The sequence below is a fragment of the Phoenix dactylifera genome, unplaced genomic scaffold (assembly GCF_009389715.1).
Source record: "Phoenix dactylifera cultivar Barhee BC4 unplaced genomic scaffold, palm_55x_up_171113_PBpolish2nd_filt_p 000026F, whole genome shotgun sequence".
NCBI lineage: Eukaryota > Viridiplantae > Streptophyta > Magnoliopsida > Arecales > Arecaceae > Phoenix > Phoenix dactylifera.
The window spans coordinates 585,228-599,707 of NW_024067667.1; the positions used below are offsets into that span (position 1 = coordinate 585,228).

Below are 14,480 nucleotides of genomic sequence, written 5' to 3' on the forward strand. Positions count from 1 at the left end.
ATGAATACTCCTGAGCTAAACCAATTAGAAATGGTTTCTATCTAACTACATTTCGAACCATAATATATTGCGACACCAAGTATTAATTCTCATACAGCAGTTAATATGACATGCATCTTCTATCACACTATCATTAGTTTTTCTTTTTTTCAGAAAAATTTATGAAGCTCGTTGCAGTACTGTAGGACATGCCAAATGTGTATTTGGCCCTCCATGTTACCGTTACAGTATCCGGGTTCGACCAATTATTTCCATCAAAAACAACAAAATGCATTCACATGAAAAAGTACGTTGTAAATTTAATGTTTTATGAGATAAATCCCACAAGACAACTAATACAACATCCATCTAAGAATATTTAAAAATTAATTTTACAAATTTAGTTAGTATCATGCAATTGGAAAAAAAGTTCTATACTCAATTTTCCTGTGGAACTTATCTATGCTGTCATTGCTGTTAAGGGCTCGTTGTAGGTAACGTTAAATTCTGTTTCCAAACAACGAATGCAATTCCTACCACTTGTCACCTTCCATCGGATAAGACATAAAAGATCGGTTACTTCTCATGTGTTTTGTTTTCTTTTTCTTAGTAGTTTAAAGCAATGGACATTCTACAAGACCAATACTGCATCCACCAGCTCCTCTATCAATGGCCGCTCCTCCGTCTTCTTCCTCCGGTAGCCTCGAAGCTCACCATGAGGAGGAGGATCGAACTCTCAACCCCCCTCGGGAGTACAACGACTTCGTCTCAACTCTCCCGCTCGAGGAAGGCTGGGTTCTCACCCACCTCCGAGAATGCCAAGGCTTCTGGTTCTCATCCTTCATGCTTGCCGGCGTCATGGCTGTCCGACAACGCTTGAAGCCTCGCCCTGACGATTTGTTCCTGATGAACCACCCGAAAACCGGCACCACCTGGCTGAAAGCACTCACGTTTGCCATCATGACTCGAAGCCACCACCCTCTCCTTAGCCGCAACCCTCATGACTGCGTCCTTTACTTGGAAGGGAGCTTTGCCGTCGGCGAAGCTTCCAGGATAGAAGCTGCGACACCCCCTAGAATTTTCTCCTCCCACATTCCTTACTCGATCCTCCCCGACTCGATCACCGGCTCCGACTGCCGAATGATATATGTTTGCCGAGACCCGAAGGATGTGCTGATCTCCTGGTGGCACTACAGAGAGAGGATGAGGCCGGAGACGATGGAGCTAGCCGGTTCCGTTTGGCAAGGCCTTCGAGCTATTCTGCGAGGGGAGGTGCAACTATGGGCCAGTATGGGAACATGTTCTCGAGTTCTGGAGGGAGAGCAGGAGGCGGCCGGAGAAGGTGTTGTTCGTGAAGTACGAGGAGATGCTGGAGGAGCCGGTGGGGAGCGCGAAGAGGTTGGCAGAGTTCATGGGGTGTCCCTTCTCGCCAGAGGAAGAGAAGGAAGGGGTCTTGGAGGACATTGTAAGGCTCCGTAGCTTTGAGAACTTGAGGAATTTGGAGGTGAACAGGACGGGACGTCGAAAAATCCCGGTCTACGGGGTAATGAATGCGTCGCTGTTCAGGAAAGGGGAGGTGGGGGATTGGAGGAACCATATGAGTCCCGAGATGGCTCGGAGGATGAATGAAATCACCCAGGAGAAGCTGAAGGGATCTGGTCTGATCCTCGAGAATGCGAGCTTGGAGGCTGCCCCCACCGGCTAAACGAATCCCATTTTTCTCTTCTCGCCCTCCTATAGTTTTCTTGGTCTCCTACCTATTAAACTTTGTTCTGTGTTGTGCTGTTGGAGTTTAGTTTTGAGTACGTTGTTCTTCTGGGTCTTTGCAAAGCCTCCGTTCACAATGGATAGCCTACTGTTGGTGTTTAAGTAGGGCTATTGGGCGGAGGTTTTGATTTCTCTATTGGAAGGAGTTTATGTTTCTAATGTTGGAGATCTTTTATTCGGTGTTTGTTGTGGATCCTTTTATCATTTTAATAAAATAATTGACAATTGTTTCTCGTTATGTTTAGCTCCCATGGACTCCGAAGTAAAATAATTGACAATTGTTTCTCGTTATGTTTAGCTCCCATGGACTCGGAAGAGGAGGAACAAAGTGTGATCAACGGAAAAAAAAAAAAGAAATACTCCATATTTAGTTACAGTTTTCGAAGAAAAAAAATGAAAAATAGTTTTTTCATGAAAATAAATTTTTCATATTTTATTGAAAAGAAAAACTCATATCAGATATAAAAAAATTCAATTTCCACAGGCCGGAAATTGGGCTAATTTTTTTTCCAAAAATACTCTTAAGCTTTTAGATAGGATGTGGTAAGATCTTTTCTTTTATTAAGGATATAATAATTATTTTATACAACTTTTCTAAGAAAGTATATCCTCAACCAAAAATAAGCTATTTTATAATGTGTCACTTTCCTATGATCAACAAAATAAGTAAAAATCACTTATTCAGATATCATATAACCAAGTATCAGCTTTTTTGAAAAAATATTCCAATGGGAAAAACTTCTTTCCACAAACTAAGTCAATCTTGTATTTCCTTTATTCCTTGACCTTGCCCTTTATTTTGTTCATATGATATGTTATGCTAGACAAAAATGACCATGTGGTTTTCCCTGGATGTTGTTTTTCTGTGCAAAGTGGACTGGACGTATAACTTTGCACCTTAATTAGTTTTTAATTTTAAGACATGGCATGCAATGGTCTCCCGAGGCTTCCATTCACACTGGATGGCATAAACAATTATTTTTGGAAATCCTAGATAGGTTCCAAAATATCTAGAGATACCCATGTCAGTTTTTCATAATTGAACTGTGTTGTGACAATGAACTCGTGCCACGACACTAACAAGAGCTTGTTCATCAGAATTTTGGAGTCAGGTTTCTAATTAAGCATGCTTGTTTGGATGGTGGAGATCCCTATGCTTTTTTTTTTTTTTACTTCCTATTGATGAGAGTTCCTAGTATAGAGATGAAAAGGATCGCAAGGGACCGGGACTGCCCCATGTTTTCTGTCACGCCCCCGCCTCTGCGAGGCACGTGAGGCACCCAGTGCCCACGTGGGGACCACATGAGGGGAGAACACGGGGCTCCCCTGCCAGATATTGTCCGGTTCTGAGGCTTCACGCAAGCGTCCTTCACCCCTCCCCGGTTTTGTTTTCCACCCAAAACGCGTCTGCAGGATTTGGAGACACCCGCCTCATATGCCCAAGCTTTGGAACGAGTCTTTCCGATGTGGGACTATTGGGCCTCACACCCTTCCCACCATCGGACAAGAGCCGTCCTCGGCTCTGATACCAAATGTCACGCCCCCACCTCTGCGAGGCACGTGAGGCACCTAGTACCCACGTTGGGGCCACATGAGGGGGAAACACGGGGCTCCCCTGCCAGATATTGTCCGGTTCTGGGGCTTCACGCAAGCGTCCTTCATCCCTCCCCGGTTTTGTTTTCCACCCAAAACGCGTCTGCAGGATTTGGAGACACCTGCCTCATATGCCCAGGCTTTGGAGCGAGTCTTTCCGATGTGGGACTATTGGGCCTCACACCCTTCCCACCATCGGACAAGAGCCGTCCTCGGCTCTGATACCAAATGTCACGCCCCCACCTCTGCGAGGCACGTGAGGCACCCAGTGCCCACGTGGGGGCCACATGAGGGGGAAACACGGGGCTCCCCTGCCAATATTGTCCGGTTCTGGGGCTTCACGCAAGCGTCCTTCACCCCTCCCCGGTTTTGTTTTCCACCCAAAACGCGTCTGCAGGATTTGGAGACACCCGCCTCATATGCCCAGGCTTTGGAACGAGTCTTTCCGATGTGGGACTATTGGGCCTCACACCCTTCCCACCATCGGACAGTCCTCGGCTCTGATACCAAATGTCACGCCCCCGCCTCTGCGAGGCACGTGAGGCACCTAGTGCCCACGTGGGGGCCATATGAGGGGGGAACATGGGGCTCCCCTGCCAGATATTGTCCGGTTCTGGGGCTTCACGCAAGCGTCCTTCACCCCTCCCCGATTTTGTTTTCCACCCAAAACGCGTCTGCAGGATTTGGAGACACCCGCCTCATATGCCCAGGCTCTGGAACGAGTCTTTCCGATGTGGGACTATTGGGCCTCACACCCTTCCCACCATCGGACAAGAGCCGTCCTCGACTCTGATACCAAATGTCACGCCCCCGCCTCTGCGAGGCACATGAGGCACCCAGTGCCCACGTGGGGGCCACATGAGGGGAGAACACGGGGCTCCCCTGCCAGATATTGTTCGGTTCTGGGGCTTCACGCTCGTCCTTCACCCCTCCACGGTTTTGTTTTCCACCCAAAATGCGTCTGCAGGATTTGGAGACACCCGCCTCATATGCCCAGGCTTTGGAACGAGTCTTTCCGATGTGGGACTATTGGGCCTCATCGGTTATTCGCTGGGTAGATCTTGGATACTTATACAGGATCAAGGAACCCAAATAATAACTTCTGGCTAGCCATTTTGGGTGAGGTCCTGGGTTGTTGACATTTGGTATCAGAGCCGAGGACGGCTCTTGTCCGATGGTAGAAAGGGTGTGAGGCCCAATAGTCCCACATCGGAAAGACTCGTTCTAGAGCTTGGGCATATGAGGCGGGTGTCTCCTAATCCTGCAGACGCATTTTGGGAGGAAAACAAAATCGGGGAGGGGTGAAGGACGCTTGCGTGAAGCCTCAGAACCGGACAATATCTGGCAGGGGAGCCCCGTGTTCCCCCCTCATGTGGCCCCCACGTGGGCACTAGGTGCCTCACGTGCCTCGCAGAGGCGGGGGCGTGACATTTTCAATCCCAGTTTTTCCACAAAGAAAACATCATCCTGGAAAAGGATTTTACCTTGGAAAGGATAACACATCGCCGCGACATACCTGGAGAAGATCCCTCTCATCTCAAGCTTCAAAATGCTGATCTTTGAATTGCAAATGTGATTAAGAGTAAGACTCCACTTATTAAGATCATCCCAAATCTCCTTGGAGGTTTTAAAAGTGCAATAGATATCAAAAAGGGGATCAGTAAGATAGGATAGAATCCTTCCCCTACACAGGTAGTCTTTCTTCTTAAATTCCTCCAAATTACAAGTTCTAGCCGGTTCATTCTCTTTCTCATTTGGAGGAGAGCCAAAAATTATGGAAAATAACCCAAGTATTTTTAAGAAGATTTCCATCTTATGTCTCCAACGCTTAAAGTTATTTCCATTAAATTTTTCAGGAGGAACCGGGTCATTTGCATTGGCCATTGGGATAACTCTAAGTACTAGCCTATTATACGTAGGAAATCTACTTCAAGAATGTTGGAAATAAACTGTCCCAGAATTAGTAAAATCTAAAATATTCTACTTCAACAAATAATAGGCAGAAATAGGCTTGGAGAAAATAAATAGAGAAAGTGGAAAAATGGAACCCGAGATGCTGAGGCGTGGTATGTTGGTCACTTTCCTTGAAGTGGATTTCGCCGCCTTACAGTGCACTAGGCTTGGATGGCGTTCTACTCCTGAGATACAACAACCTCTCGCACTGTTCCTTCTGCCTCAATGATTTGCACGGATCAAAGAAACCTTTGAACCCAGAATCAGTATGCAGCAAGCCCGTTGATTGAAAGAAAAATAGCAGAAAAGGAGAATAGAAGTTCTCTGCTTTCGATTGTCTCCTCTGTCCAATCTAAAGAGGTTTATTTATAGACTTCTTCGGGACAGATGCGACCAAAAACCGATCTAATGGTCAAAACTGGTAAGAAAGTTTGAAAAAACACTAGGAGTAGGGCCAGCGGATGCGAGGTCGGTCAGAAAGAGGTGCAAGCGAGGAAGCGACGTAGCTCCCCACGCCTTGGGTGCGAGGCACGGCCCACGCACCTCTTGACTCATCGCACATATGGTCCGACCTCGGCCTCGACTGCTCATCGCACCTGTGGTGCAACCTCAGCTCCTCTTGGACAAGCACGGACGAGATACGAGCGCACAAGGTGGATCGGACGAGCACAGGCGCAAAGAACCAAGGAGGGAATGGAGAGTCGAACCCACAACCTCATCCACCTCAAACCAACACACCAAACACCAACCATCCAAGCCATACCACCTTCTTAACCTATATATAAATATTTATCTTTTAAGTATGAAAACTTTTAATCATTAATTTAACCAAAAAAATCTAACAGACTCCACTGTGCACTTAACATGAAAGAAATCTGAAGATGCACCAGCAATCAATTGCAACCTCTTTATTGATAAAAAAGTTTATAAGATTTTGAAACAGTTGTTAGAAGAGTCAAATTCTTATTTTCATCTTCTGTGTGAACAAAACATTTAACCTGCGAACTGCATGTACTCTCTTTGCTTCTTTATTTGATCTAAGCTGTCAGAACTACTTTTTTCCCGGAACTGCACTGCACATCTCTCAGAATATCGCTACGTTCCGCCATCCCACCCAGGAATGTTAGCTGTAGCCTCATTCACCTTCTGTACCAGTGTAACCTGCAGACATGAAATCATTCGAGTGGATGAATAGAGCCAGCATTAACATAAGCATCATTTAGGAAGTTTACTTCTAGTTTGCTACTGCATAATGTTTTGGATTGCTCGGCTATACAAATAAACATCATTTCGGACATCCATGCTTCAGTCCTCTTTTTACAGTATTCAGGAATCGGACATCCATAATGGTGGTTCAACAATCAACAATGAGGCTAAGACATTTAGATCTTGAGACTATTTTAGCAAAGATACAATAGAAATGATGAGAAAGGATCCTCTTCATCGAACTAAATTGCTGCTCGCATTCCACCCTTTTGCCATCATCAGATATGACCGGCATAAGAGGACCACTTTTCTTGACAAACCCTATTGCAGGAGACATTGCCATGGAATGGTATTTTGTATCTAAACTACTTCATGCTAATTATGAAGCCTTTTTTAAGCGACAGCTAGTGCATGCTGGTAATATCCAATGAATATTCATCACTTTGGATTTTGAGACTGCTATGCACGAGATGAATATGAAGAAAATACCACAGAGGACTTCAAATAAGATGAATGGGAAAGGATATGCAAACTTGTTGCCCTTTGGATGTACAAAGTGGGCATTGCATTAACTACAGCCATGCTAAAGAGATTTAGTTTGATGCTTTAAGCAATCAGCGGACATTAACCTGGGGTTTGTAGGCTCGAAATAGTATGAGTTATTTGTTGAAAAAAGAATTATAGGGGAAGGTGCCAGCTTATCAAGCTGGTAAAGTCTGAGGCCGAAGGACCAGGTAACTTGAGGCTGGGGTCTAATCCTGCCGCACAAGGATTAGAGGGGTTGCGGTTATTTAGAGGAGGGCTACCCTCCATTGTGTAGCTCATTACCTATGAGCCCTTCTATCAAAGAAAAAAAAAGGAATTATAGGTATGGAGGGAGCTGGTAACTGTGAAACCCCCCGCCCCCCCCCCCCCCAAAAAAAAAAAAAGAAAGCGATAACGGGCCGGCCCGAAAAGACCGGGCCCGTCTCCCTTTTACGATCGTGCCCTAGGCACGATCGTGGAAGGAGGGCGCTAGAGGGGAGGGGGCGGCGGCGTTGGAGAGGCCGATCGCCGGAGGGGTTTGAGCGCCGGAGCCGAGAACCGGCCGGCCGTGGAGGAAGCCGGAAAGCTTTTCCTCCCTTCAAGGAGATCCCCACAAATCGGTGAAGCCTTGGACCCGTGCGTGAAAAATTCGAGTTTCCTCTCCGATTTCGTCGCCGGAAAGGCCGTCGGAGCACCCCCACCGGACTGAGGTAAGCCCCTTGCGCTTCATTGCTTGGTTTTTGGGTCGTGTGGGTGGGATTTTGGCCGGCGGATCGTCGGGGAAGAGTCCGAAACAGGGTACCCCTGTTTCGGCTCCTCTCCTCCAGATCCTACTGCCGCCGGCCGTCGGGTTGGTCGGGATCCATGGCGGTGGGGCTGGTCGGGTTCGTGTGAAGGCCGGAGAGGGTTTGCTAGGCTGTGTATGTGATGAGGAAGGGTGGATCCGAGGTCTTCTTCCTCGGGATCCCATCCCCTCTTCCCCTCGTCGGTTGGCCACCGGCGGCGGCGACGGCGGCTGGGTGCCGTCGGGTGGGGGGGGCCGAGCCACTGTTAGGAGGGCTTCCGGTGGATGTTTGGAGGAGGGGAAGAGTGGTTCTTCCGTGGATGAAAGAGGAAGGGGGAAGGGAGGAGAGAAGTCATGTCGAGATTGGAGAAGGGGGAGGAAATCATGCATGTTCTTGGAAGGAAGAAGAAGAAGAGATAGAAGAGGAGATCTCTTCTTCTCTCTTCCCCTTGTCCGGCCACCATCGCCGGCGACTGCAACAGTGGCGGCCGGCGATGGTTCGGCCAGTGGTGTTGTCGAGTTGGGGAAGGAGAGGGCACAGCCACCATGGCTGTTGCCCTTGGATTAAAAAGGATTTGAGGGAGGGAGATGTATTCCCAACCATGAAGAGGGATGGATCATCCCTTTCTTTTGGTCTCTTCACCGGGATCGGCTATCATCGCCGGCATGGCAGCGGCCACGGCTGGCGACGATATAGACCGATGGTACAAGGGTAGGAGTCGGGCCATCCCGACTGCCCTAGATCTGGGAGGATTGAGATGTTTGGGGACCTGATGATGGACCCCATAGTAGATATGAATTATGGTTTAGAATATTTAAATATTAAATGATTTAATTTGTGATTTGTAATTGATGTTGTAGAGGAAGAGTCGGCGGAGCCAGGAAGTTTTGATCAGGGGACTCGCACCCCAGCGCGTAGGTTGTGATTCGGACTGTGTTTGAGTCAGTCTACAATTTCTGTAAGAATTCCTACAACTGAGTACCTCTTTTTATGCATGTATGGAATTTTATCTTTGGATATATTTTTTATCAGTATGTTGATATTAATTTTATGAGCTTGTATGACACATATGAGATGTGCATTTTGATTGCTATGGAAATATTGAAATAATTAAATTGGGAAGAATTAACATATTTTGAGAAATTATGAAAATATGTGGTGTGATTGGAATTTGATTAAACATGTAAAACTAGACATGTAAATTGGGTTGGACTAACCTTGTCATGGGATAGCCTCTACGAGCTTATGCGTAGGATAGTCCAATGCCTCTACGAGCTTACGCGTGGGATAGCTGCCACGAGCTTATGCGTGGGATTTGTGCAGTCTTGGACTGGGACATGAACTTGGTTAGTCCAATGCCAGAAGTGAAAAACTTTGAAACTTGGAAATCAGAGTAATATGTGAATAGATCACATAATGTGAAAGAGGATTTATGTATATGTACTGATATATACGCTTGTTGTTTGTTGAGCTTTTTGAATGATGAAATAGCATTTATTTGATGCTTGATTTATTTTATTAATATTTTGTGTGTGGCTGTTGGGATTCTTACTGGGCTGAAAAAGCTCATATTACTCTTACTTTCTTTTTCAGAGGCACTGGATTTGTAGAGTCCATTGGGTGGGACGAAAAATGAGATCAGCATGGAGTCTGACTGCTAGATAGATAGAAGTTAATTTATCTTTTGTTTATGGACATTGGAAAATTATGTAATAATTCCGTACATTTTGGTTGGATTTGATTTAACTTCATTAATCATTAATTTTGGCATTTATGGAATTATTGAAAATTATTTGTTTATCTTAGGCCTTGCATGATCTTTAGGGCACTGCTCTAGGGCTCATGCGGCCGGTCGCGTGCCGGACCCGGGTGATGGGTTTCGGGGCGTGACAGTAACCATAGAGATTCACAGGAAAAGTAGAGATATTTTATCATAACAGTTGCCTGGACAGATATGGAAGGCCAGAGCATAATGAATATCTCTGAGGAATTGTGAATTATTCACAAGCTTTTTGAGATTTGCGGATGCCTCTGACCAAATGCATACTGAATTAGAAGTGTTCAAGCAGTAGGTGAGCAATGTGGAGCAAGTCGAAAAAAATACATCCTTCAACATTGCAGCTTCCAAATTGATGAAGGAGAAATACCTAAGTAGATTTTGGACCTAGCATGAATTCCTGACCGGCGCCATTACAAATATGTCCAAGATACAAAATATGACTGCGAGCATAAAAACTCTCATGGTTTTCATTTTCAGTTACTGTATCAGCTTAAGCATGACGAGGCATTGCACTATCACGAGATAGAAGGGCCAGTGTTACATGCCTTGACACAAGATTCCTTCGTTTGCAAATTCTTTTACATAAGAAGAATATGATCAGATTCATGCTTACCTTAGACGAATGGGCAAATCACAAATGACTCAAGCAACAAAAAGTGAGAAAAAAGCAGCTACTTGGAGGGGCACTATTTGCATTTAAGATGCCCCAACCAATATTTAAGATGCTTATTGTATGGTGAATAGGAACAGAGCCCAGCTATGAGTTCGGCTATGCTGCTATACAAAATGCAAGGAAAGACATTATGAAAATTTGTAATGATAACGAGACCTTATAAAAATATCAGTATAGACCTTGACAAAAATTTGGGTACAAGGCTTATGCAGCCTGCTACTTCCTTAACTTACAGTACTTTTAAGCAGACAACACTACAGGAAGAAATAGGAATTCCAATGCAAATTTGCCAACGCTAGATAGAAGCATCGTTAATTAATGAACCGCACCAAAATTTGCCGACACTTTTTATTAGCATCGAAATATGACGACGCTTAAAAGCGACGACAATGAGATATGGGGTTTTTCCGATGATTTTTGCAAATAGTTGTTATGTTATGATGCTTGAAAGCGTCATTGGAGATAGAGAAGAACAAAAACTATCTTATATGCATTGCTTGAGTCAAAATAATTCACAGGTAAAGTAACTGATGAGCTAAAGCTAAGAAGATACCACACTTTCCTAGTTATTTTAAAGGAGTTTGCTAACAACATACCACACTTTCAGGAACTCCTGGAGGGGGTAATGAAAGGTTTCTTGGTGGTGGGCCACGAAGATATGCTCTCTTGTCAAATCGCCACTCCCCAATTTTTCCATAAGTTAGTTCACCCTGTATTTGAGTCAATGAAGTAAGCAGATACATTTATAAGAGTATATGGATACATACTAAGGCAAAAGTTGGTATTACCATTAAAAAATGATGAAAGCACATTGGGTAACGATGATAGATTCAATCATTCTAGATTTAAACAGGAAATATTACTATAAGACCACCCCAAAAGCACTTGCATACAGATGAAGAATGGCTACCTTTAATGTATAGTCGCATCCATAAGTATAGTGGATGATGTATGCCTTTCCCACCGTGAAGTCAAAAGGAGGCTGTGGTTAAACATTTTCAGAATATGTTAAGCATAACTTTGGAGCCATAACAATATGTGTCCGATGAAGAATTAGTTTAAGACAGCCACATAAAATACGCAATAGCAAATACCTGTATCATAAAATCTTTACATAGAATATGTTTCACTCCATGCAATGCACTGGCAACAGCATATCCATACCTGTGGTAGCAGCAGAAATTAATGAGCATCATCCAGCTCCATTACTAGACATGAGACAAAATCAGAGCATATATGAGATATTAATCCTCACATTTCTAATACCCATCCAAAAGTTTGGTCGGCCTCCGGATCATCTTTCATATTTATGGAGACATCCACCCAAGTAGGAGTAATTTGCTTCAGCAGAGACTGGTGTGTTTAACAGCATGCAGATGAACATCAAGCAACAGTATTATTCACCTCAGAAAAATTTGAAAAGACTACTACCCATTTAAGAGTAAAAATTACATCAAAGAGTTGTTAGGTAGAAGGGAAATAAAATGATTAACTTAGCATGCTTAAACAGCAACATGTTTCTATACCCTGTCACAAGCCATTCAATCTACCTTTTTAATAATTACAGGAGAATTGCCAATTGGGTCAACATTTGTTACTGGACCCTTTACTTCTGGATAGAACTTCCTTATTATCTTTTCATGTTTCGATGGTTTAATGTAGAAGAATGGGAATGCTGCTGGGTAATTTCCTCGAGACAAGTTTGGCAAAGGTTTCACAAAGATGTGATCAGGTTCAGCCATTAGTATATACCTGCAGTTTTTTCATCAAGCAACACTAGCTAATCAGGTTATAGCATAGGAAACAAAAGAAATATTGCAAGTTAGTGGAAGTATGTAACTCACTCTTCCTCAATCTTTGCTTTTTCCAACCATTGAAGAAAGGCCCAAGGCCTGTTCAAGACAATGTAACCCTGGCACCAGCATTACAGAAAAAATGTGAAACATAGTGTCAATAACTTAATAAAGAGTGATTAGCATCTTTGGCCTTACTTGCAGAAAGGACTGATACTTCCTGAGAAAAAGATGTGATTGGTAATTCTCAATAGAAAATGCTTATCCGATGAGCAATGGTGAAAGGCTGTTTTTTTTTAAAAAAAAGAAAAGCTAGAAAGTTCTGGCTCTTGGCTTTTGCTTATAAGAATCACCCAATGAAGATGGAAATGGCTTAGCTAAACTTATATTAATTAGATGTATCACAGAATCAATCTAAATCAAAAATATGATTTTATGGATATTCTCAAAATCCTTAATCTAAATTAGGTCACAACAAAGTTGCATTTAAGTCCACAAGAGTAAGATACAACCATACTGAAAAAAGTACTTCCAAAGAACAAATAAGTGAAATGCTTCATAATTGTTAAAAATGCTTCATAAAAATCTCCAATAGAAATGCTTCCATCATGCCTCATTGAAATGCTTCATAAAAAGCCCATTTAAAAAGTCCGAAGATTCATCATCGTAAACAATTCCGTGCTTACAAAACAGAATTAGTCATAACAGAAAAGATTAACTAGGTGAATGCATATATCATAATCATCCTTTATTGATTAACCCTGAAGAGGGTTTGTTTCTCCAAGAAAAGAATCTAAAACAGAGTTGATATCTTTTGAGGTAGCACGATGTAACTCCTTTTACAGTATTACTCGTGAATATTCTGACATACCTCTGCATTTTGCTGTTTTACATCTCTCAACAATTCTTTTCAACAAAACGAATATAGAAATAGTAAAGGTTGCAGCGAACCAGCCGGTTTTTTGCAGCAAATATCACAATCTTTGTGCCATCCAGCCCTAAAAGCTTTGACCAAATTATCATATGATCATGTAATCTCACTCAGACATGGAATAAGTTCAGCAAGATTGCTGCCATGGTTAATATTGTTTTGTAAGTGAAGTCCTTTTCTATAAGAATGCAATATAATGCAGATTCAAGAAACACCACCACTAAAAGAGAAGACAAATTCATGAAAACTTTTATCCGATGGAAGAATCCTCACCCGATCCGCACCAGCCGGGAGGGGATCGGCGATAAAAGTAGGGATCTCCTCCATCAGATCATCACCTCTTCCTGAATGCAGCACCCTTGTGAACCCTCCCATCTCTGACCCCTCCATGTCCTTCATCTTCCTGTACCAGTAATACATTATCCGGCACTGCCACTTGGTGTAAGGGTCATCCATGGCTGTGACAGCCACATGGAATGGCCGCTTGGGTGCCGCCGATTTCTTGAACTCGTCGGGCATCCGAACAACAGGATCCTGGGACCTCTTTTCGATTAATTCTCTCGATGATTCCCCTCTCTGGTTGTGGATGACCACTGTCACAACGTTGTAAGTTGCCAAGAAAAACCCCAGCGAAACAAGGACCAAAAGAGATGGCGAAGCCATGACCATGTTCTTCCTTCCAATTATCTCCAGACTCTCACTGCCTCACCCTTCTCTCTTCCCAGTGGGAAACATCAAAGGCAGTGAAACCAATTCTACGCCGAAACCAACATTAACAACAACCGGGCAACTGAAAGGGGAAAACTTTACGTCAATTTCAGCTCCATTCTCAGAATTCAATTCGGAATAACAATCAAAACTACGCTATGCCATCAAAACCACAACTTTTTAACAAAAAACGGAGAAAAATCCAAACTTGATGACTCGTTCATCAAGCACTCCTCGTCAGTTGATACCCAGCATTAGAAATTAGAAGACAACCGCCCTCCATTTGGAGACGGCGAGCAGAACAAATGGAGAAAAGGTACCAGTCCAGAAAGTCAAAGTGATTGAACGGAGAAAGAGGTTTAAAATCGCATAACGTTCAGCCCAGTAAGCATCTCTCCATTCGGCAATCACAACACTGCCGTTCGGCAAAAAAATCAAAAGAAAACAAAGAAACAAAGTAAACGCCAGATCAAAAGCGAACGAGCGTGAGAGAGGGAGAGAGAGCGAGAGAGGGAAAGGAAGCACATACCTCAGAGAGACACAGAGAAGGGTTGGTGGACAGGTGTGGTGAGAATGGAGGTCATGGTGGAGGGATTTGAATACGAGGAAAGAGGTAGAATGGGGGCGGGCCCGGAGAGACAAGTAGGAGGCGTTGAAGACTTCCTAAAAAGTTTCGATTTCTCCGTATCACAAGGAACGAGAGTGCCGTATGCTTCCGGCAATAGGAGAAGAAATCGAAAAAGAAGAGAGAGGGTGTGAGAGGGAGAGCAAGAGAAGAACTAGGGAC

At 43.9% G+C, this 14,480-nt stretch overlaps 2 protein-coding genes across 2 annotated transcripts; one reads left to right on the forward strand and one right to left on the reverse strand.

The window, feature by feature from the left end:
- The first annotated feature begins 648 nt into the window (after nucleotides 1–648).
- LOC108511642 (cytosolic sulfotransferase 12-like) lies at nucleotides 649–1,907 on the forward strand. Its single transcript, XM_039115910.1, has 2 exons — nucleotides 649–1,202; nucleotides 1,234–1,907. The coding sequence occupies exons 1-2, from the start codon at nucleotides 649–651 to the stop codon at nucleotides 1,682–1,684; spliced, it is 1,005 nt and encodes a 334-aa protein (XP_038971838.1). The 3' UTR covers nucleotides 1,685–1,907.
- Nucleotides 1,908–6,157: 4,250 nt separating this feature from the next.
- On the reverse strand, nucleotides 6,158–14,480 carry LOC103716922 (hydroxyproline O-arabinosyltransferase RDN2-like). Its single transcript, XM_039115869.1, has 9 exons — nucleotides 14,223–14,480; nucleotides 13,259–13,775; nucleotides 12,106–12,173; nucleotides 11,812–12,013; nucleotides 11,517–11,614; nucleotides 11,356–11,425; nucleotides 11,172–11,243; nucleotides 10,858–10,971; nucleotides 6,158–6,453 (listed from the first exon to the last, which is right to left on the reverse strand). The coding sequence occupies exons 2-9, from the start codon at nucleotides 13,652–13,654 to the stop codon at nucleotides 6,388–6,390; spliced, it is 1,086 nt and encodes a 361-aa protein (XP_038971797.1). The 5' UTR covers nucleotides 13,655–13,775; nucleotides 14,223–14,480; the 3' UTR covers nucleotides 6,158–6,387.

What these genes read in the sequence shown, in the direction of transcription:
- LOC103716922 (XM_039115869.1), bottom strand. Translation starts at nt 13,654, where the DNA reads ATGGTCATGGCTTCGCCATCTCTTTTGGTCCTTGTTTCGCTGGGGTTT. An exon ending in TCCCGGCTGGTGCGGATCGG is followed by an intron (nt 12,174 to 13,258) that starts GTGAGGATTCTT and finishes TGCTGGTGCCAG; the next exon opens with GGTTACATTGTCTTGAACAG. An exon ending in TTTGGATGGGTATTAGAAAT is followed by an intron (nt 11,426 to 11,516) that starts GTGAGGATTAAT and finishes CTGCTACCACAG; the next exon opens with GTATGGATATGCTGTTGCCA.
- LOC108511642 (XM_039115910.1), top strand. Translation starts at nt 649, where the DNA reads ATGGCCGCTCCTCCGTCTTCTTCCTCCGGTAGCCTCGAAGCTCACCAT. An exon ending in ATGAGGCCGGAGACGATGGA is followed by an intron (nt 1,203 to 1,233) that starts GCTAGCCGGTTC and finishes CAAGGCCTTCGA; the next exon opens with GCTATTCTGCGAGGGGAGGT.